Source organism: Apteryx mantelli, chromosome 26 (assembly GCF_036417845.1).
Source record: "Apteryx mantelli isolate bAptMan1 chromosome 26, bAptMan1.hap1, whole genome shotgun sequence".
In the NCBI taxonomy this organism is placed as follows: Eukaryota; Metazoa; Chordata; class Aves; order Apterygiformes; family Apterygidae; genus Apteryx; species Apteryx mantelli.
Genome location: NC_090003.1, coordinates 4,888,746 through 4,895,290, shown reverse-complemented (window position 1 = coordinate 4,895,290; position 6,545 = coordinate 4,888,746). Strand labels below are relative to the sequence as shown.

The following is a 6,545-nucleotide window of genomic DNA, read 5'->3' as shown; positions in this document are numbered from 1 at the left end:
GTCCTGTTGCTTTGCTCAGCTGTGACGAGTTAATGAATTATACAAGTCAGAAAGGGGAGGGGGATAAGGAGGCTGTTTTCAGAAGTCAAGTATGTGGAGGCCTTTGACAAATTTTATGGCATGGCTGTTATCAGCCACCCTCTCTGGGTAAGTGTTGCCTAACCCTACGATTAGCTCTTTGGGAGTATGTTGGTTTTGTTACTGCTATCTTTGTTATTATACTGCTATTTATTATTATACTGCTATTTTTGTTACTGCTTTTGTTGTTGCTTCAGCTCCAAGACATGGTAAATACAAATAGAGCCTAAGGCCAGAAGGGACCATTGTGATCAAGTCCAATATGTCCATAAGACTTCACATAACAAATCCCTGTTTGGTTCAAACAAACCTTTTAGCAAAACATCCTTTCCTGGTTTTAAAAGTCCCCTGCTGAGGAAGCCATCGCAGTCCTCAGGGAGTTGTTCCAGTAAGAAATAACCTTTTCTGCTAAAAATACATGCCTTGTTTTGGGGTCAAACCTGTCCATCTTCAATTTCTCAGCATTGGTTCTTGTTATCTCTTTGCCAGCTGTGTGTGTGTTCCCCATGTAGGCGCTTCTAGCCTGACTGCATCCCTCTGCAGGCTCTCTGCTATGGTAGCAAGATGGAGCTGCTGGACTGTCGGTCGAAATAATGTGGAGACAAAACACCCATCAGAAGCACCCTTCTCAGAGAGCAGTCCCTGTTTACAGTTGCTTTTTAGTCTCCCTGGCTAGTGTATCTTACTGTTTTTGTATTGTTTTAGGCTCTTACTGGAAGGATGTGTAGATGTATCAGATCAAGTGCTTTATAGTAATTTCTTAATTCAGGACCATTATTTTTATTAACCAAATAGATTTTTTTTTCAAATGAGATAGCAATTAAATTAGTTTGACAAGAATTAATTTCCATAACCCCCAGTTGATTTGAATTAATTATTTTCTCCTCCTTTAATTCTTAGTTAATCAGACTCCCTAACAGCTGTTCTATCATTTTCCTAGGGATCAGTGTCATCTGACTAACAAACCCATAATTACTACATATTCCTTTGAAATATTGGTATGCCATTAACTTCTTCCAGTTCTCTGCCAATTTTGCTGGTCGTAAAAGACTTACTACAAATGAACAGCAATGATTCAAGACCTTTGTTGTTCAGGTCTTGCAAAACTCTTGGATACAAGTTGTCTGGACTTTCTGATCTGGCGCATCCAAGTTTAGTGATTGCTTTTTAACACTTACCTGCAGTACTATGGAATGAAAAGGGTTTCATCATTTGCTATGACTATACTGCCTGGCTTTTTCAATCCATAGAACAGAAATGTTTAGTGATTGCATCTGCCTTTTGTATTATCCTTGACTATTCACTGTTTTTATTACTATTTGCACATAGTAAGGGGCTGATACCATGGTTGGGAATCTTTGTTTTGCCTTTTAAAATGCTTCTTTGAAAATGTCCCTTTAGCTTTGGTGGTCATGCACTTCTTTTGTGCTTTGCTTTCTTTATCAATTTTCCATAATTCCTAATTTTCTTTCTATTTATTTACTATTTGTTTTCCCCTGTTTATTTGTTATATTTTTAGATGGTTTGTTGCACTTCCCCTCTAATACAGGCTAATTCTTTCCAACTAAAATAAATGCTCTAAGTTGCAGCCTTTTGAACACCTCAGAGAATGCTTACACAATAATTATTGAAGTTAACTTTTGATATATTTTTTTTCTTCTAGCTGAACTGAATGGTAATTGATTTTCTTTTGGAAAAATGTTCCAAATACATTTATTACGGGCTCCAGCTTTATCCTGTTTGCTGATAACAAATGTTGTTATGTTGTGGTCACTTGCTGCATTTAGGCAATGATGGATTTTTAATTCTGTGATTAATTCTTCTTTACAGGCCAAAATGAGGTCTAATACAGAATTCTGCCACATTGGTGACATTGTTTTGTTAATCGAGAGATACAAAAACTCAAAACGCTCCTAGTAGGAGGAAACCGACTGGGCACAGAAGGGTTCTCGGGGGATGCAGGCAAGCGGGAGCAGGCGTGTGACACCTGCGTGCCACTTGGGTCCCTCTGTGTGCTCAGATTGCAGCTGGGAGGTTCTCCTTGGTGGAGTCCCTCCTTCTGCAGGCGATGGTAACTCCTTCCCAGGGGTCGGTGCGGAGGACTGCAGGTGCCTCCCGGCAGGCTCCTGCCCCGCTGCCTCGCCCCTCCCCAACCACGCAGCTCCTGCTGGTGCTATCAGCCCCACGCGGGGCGGGAGGGGGGAGGAGAAGGAGCAGCAAGAAACCTGGGCCGAAAGTCTGTTTGCTCACAGCTCACACCCACAAGAGTCACTGGAGGCGGAAGTGGGGAATGTCTGCATGACACACTCGCACAAACTTCCCTGGCTCCCCACGCTCTCGGTCTCAGTTTCTGCCCAGCACTCCAGCTCCCAGCTGCTCCTGCACTGCTCCAGTTGCTACCAGCATGGGGAACATAGCTTGTGTTCCTCAGGCACCTGGGAGGTTCAGACACTCTTTCAGAAGGAAACCTTCGCTGAAGAAAGAGTAAGTACACTTGCTTTTATTTTGGACTGCTTTTCAAGCACGTGCTGGCTTCCCTGCTGACTTTCTCCTTTGCGATACACCGTACAGAACTGGGCTAGTAGCTGAGCCCTGCTTGGGAAACTGAGGAGTTATTTGCAGGCTGAGCAAAATAGGGCTTTGGCATGGTTTTGCTTTGGCAGTGCTGAACAAGATCAACTCATCGCAAGTGCCAGGGAAGAAATTCTAGGGCTATGCCAGCAGAGTATCCCAGCAGCACTGCCCCGAGGAAAAATGTGGTTTATTTCATTTCATTTTGAAAATGAAAGCCTCTCTCTATGGGACCGACAGGGCAAGGTGCAGGATGCCTGAAGTCCTTGTTTTCGCTTGTGATTTTTTTGTTCATGTCTCCCAGAGTTGTGGCACTGATTGAACACAAAAACAAACTACCAGTGACTGTGAAGAAAACGGCACTCGCATTCCTTGTACTTTAGAGAGAAAGTCCCAAACCCCCATACACTACTTTGCCTAGAATCTACGATTTGGTCTGTGTTTGTAACTCCAAAGGAAGACATGAAAGAAACCAGCAGTGAAATCTTCTAAGGACTTTGGTGCTGGGCTGGCCAGGAGAGCGTTCAGGTACTGCGGTGATGGGCAGCTGTCCCAAAATAGAGTCTACCAGGGAGTGCAGAGCAAGCTTCCCCAAGCGCTGCCTTTCCCCCTGCTCATGCTCCCATCGGTGCAATCATAGTAATCTTGTCGTTATCCTAAGCATGTACTAAGCAGAGGCCTCCCAATTCTGAGAGCTTTGGGCTGAAAAGGAGCGCTGTTAGAAGTCAGGGTAACCCCCATGAACTCCGCTAGGCTCAGGGATTTATAATCAAAAAGAGACACTGAAATTGTCCCCCTGGTCCTGTGCTGCTGTAAATCAGGGTCAAACCTGCAGGAGTCTGTGGAGTTGCTGTGGAGCAAAAGAGAGGGAATTTGAACCCTGAAGGGTTAATGTCAGGTAGCCCGCAGTATAGTGGCCAAGCCCCAGAGCACCCCGGTCCCTACTGACTCTGTGCCTCCCACGCTCACAGCTCTCCATGGAGATGAGCCTGGTTTCTGGTGAACCAAGTGTTGCAATCTGGTTGAGAAAACCACTGGGGAGTCCCAGCAAGGCAGTCCCGGTTCTTCTTAACGGCATTTGTAACTGCTCATTAATGGTGTGCACGCAAGGAGAAGCTGGGGGCTCTGCTGAGAGTGGAAGGAAGGAGATAGGAAAACCACAAAGAGAAATAAACCCATTTTTTGTGTGTGTGTGGAGGGGTGTACAAGTCCATCTCTGCTCCAGTGGCTTTGGAACAGCCATCAGAATTGGCCTTTGCCTTTTGCAACGGGACATCCATTCCCTACACTGAGCTGGAGACACAGATGAACCTAGCTTATCATTTGGTTATGCAAAGACATGTTAAAAAGGAAAGGAAAAAACAACAAGTGCAGCACAAAACCCATTACAATTTTCCCAGCCTGTTTATCAGCCCTTTGCTGGCCTGGGATGATTAGAAAGCCCATGACCAACTGCTTACTCTAACTTTCTGGCTTCCTTATTTCTGGGCAGAATTTACTATGCACCAGGCTAGATCTGTGCTTGCATTTGTTTTTTGTTTTTTTTTTCTCCCCTCTGTAGAAAAGATGGCAAGAAAAAGCTACCCAGTTTTTTTGGTATTGAAGGAGGGCAGGAGAGAGATACGACCACAGACAAAATACTGCAGTATATTCCAGGAAAGGCAAGTACAAACGCATCCATCCCCCCTCCCCAACATTCCCAGAGATTATTCCCCCCCACCAGGGACAGCTCTGTATGCAAGAGGGACAAGGGGTCTGGGTCAGGGGATAACAGCAGACCTGTTTCAAGGAGATGGAGGTCACATCTGCAGCCAAGGAAAGGATAAGACCTGTATCCTTCACGGCAGGAGAGCCATCTGCTCCGGGGTCCCCATGCAGGAGTCAAGGGGAACTGTCAGCAACAAAAATGGGCGCAACTGGGGGTGCAGCACTGAGAGCAAGGCAGGCAGCATGGTGGGAATATCTCACACTCCCCTTGCTGCTCTTGGTTCTTTTGTTTCTGGGTAGCATACAAAGGAAGGGAAAATTAGAGTGAGCGTTCAAAGGTGGGATGATTCATTCCCACGCTGGGATGAGACAGAGCAGGCAGCATATTAGCAATAAGCCTTGGGAAGGTAATCAGGAAGGGCAGGTCTGTCCTAGGCACGTACCAGCCTTGTGGCCATATGGCCCGTTTCCCAGCGCTGCTCAGGGAAAGCAGAGGTGAAACAATGAGCCCCGATGTGTTGTCTTGGTGCGTTTGGGTGGGCCAGGGGCATGAACCGAGCTTAGGGGCCCATTGCCCTGTACTACCTACATACCTCCCCCACTGCACAGCAAATAGGCTATGTGGGCACGGGGGACGGGGAAACTGAGGCAGAAAGACACAGCTAGGCAGAGGTAATTTCAGAGGTCAGTAGCAGGACATTATCTCTTGGGCTTCAGCTGCTGGCCAGCTGTATTTCAATGGCCATGAGATGCCTGTCAAGGGCTTGGTGTATCAGAGGGCCCAGTTCTGGGCAGATCTGCTCACGTCCCTTGGGTTGCTGCAGAGATTCAGCTGCCTTGGAGCTGGTGCGTCCCCCACACACAGGTCCTCTGCAGTTCCTTGTGGTTCAGCTGCTTCTAGGTGGGCCTTCGTTTTTCCTCGTGTGAGCCTGAGAATGGGGCACTGGCAGAGGGGCAGGACTGGGGTCCTACTGCTGGCCTGTGAGGTGGCTGCGGGTGCAATGCCATCCTCTCTTTTCAGGGACATGTCCTGAACTGCATGCATGGAAAGTGCAGCAGAACTGGGACTGTTTTACAGTCCTGCTCATTATTTGGAATGGGGGTAACGGGCACGTGGCACCAGAACGGTTCCCTGCAGGGCTCAGCTGGCATCTGAAGGGATGCGCAGCTCCTGGGAAGACTAGGCCCAGAATGGATCCTGGATCCTCCCTGGGGAAACAAGGAGGATTGTCATGTTAGCAGATCCTGGTAAAGGAATCCTGCAAGCTGACGGAATCCCAGAGAGACTATTAATGTGGGAGCACAGGGGGTGTGGGATCTCTTCAGGGAAGGAGGGAGGGTGGAGCAGCTGGTTAGAAGCTACCCTTGCCTGGGGCAGATGCGATTCAAACTCCCTGCTCAGCTACAGGCTTCTTGTGTGGCCCGGAGAAATCCCTGATTTAGTCCTTTTCCCACTCCTATTACGGAAGCAGAAGGTGACCAGGTGCTGTGGGGCCAGAGGCAGGAGGGGAGGCCAGGTTTGAGAGGAGTCTGTCGCTGCAGACCGTACCGCCTGTGCAGGCGGGACTCTTCAGGTGCGATCTCAGAGGTGCTGAAGTCGCCAAACCTGTGTGCATGCCAGGCAGTTTGGGACGCGGGCGAGCGGCATCCCTGGAAAGCAGGCACCCTCTGGACCCTGCCAAGGGCGACTGGCGCACGAGGCAGCGCGTTTTGCTCCCACCGCCCTCCTGCGTGTGGGCCCCGTTTCCCACGCTTGCCAGTTACAGCTTCTGAAAAGCCTAAGCAAAAAGGAAGCGGAAGGATGTGCCAAAGAGCAAGACATCTCATTTGCTGCTTTTATCATTAAACAAGAGCTTTCAGAGCCCCAGGGCACCAGCCTGGAAAGGCTGAACTCTTCCTGCTGCCAGGCTTAGTGATTCAGCTGAGAGTCAGTGGGGTCTGCAGGGGCTGGGGCAGGTTAATTATTAACTCACTTTACCTGTAGGATGAGGCATCAGAGAGAGAGAAAGAGAACATGTCAGGGCATTTGCACTGCCAGAGACCCGCTGTTTCGCCAAACCTTGACAGAAACCAGGTTTCCAAAGATCTGCAGTGCCTCAAACCAAATGGGAAAGGTGAGCTAATGAAAACAGCACTAATCAGGATAGGGCTGGGGTTGGAAGAGTGTTTGCTACCAGTACAACCCAGCC

At 48.1% G+C, this 6,545-nt stretch overlaps 1 protein-coding gene across 2 annotated transcripts in view; it reads left to right on the top strand.

Annotated features, from left to right (window-relative positions):
• Positions 1-2,159: 2,159 nt before the first annotated feature.
• PLEKHN1 (pleckstrin homology domain containing N1) overlaps positions 2,160-6,545 on the top strand; it is a 30,060-nt gene continuing 25,674 nt past the window's right edge. The window contains exons 1-2 of one of the 2 annotated variants that reach the window (XM_067311137.1): positions 2,160-2,562; positions 4,211-4,310. In XM_067311137.1, coding sequence (XP_067167238.1) covers positions 2,483-2,562; positions 4,211-4,310 — 180 coding nt within the window. In that variant the 5' untranslated portion in view covers positions 2,160-2,482. Of the gene's footprint in view, positions 2,563-4,210; positions 4,311-6,456; positions 6,471-6,545 lie in introns of those variants that run through there. The other variant, XM_067311136.1, reaches the window with a different exon arrangement.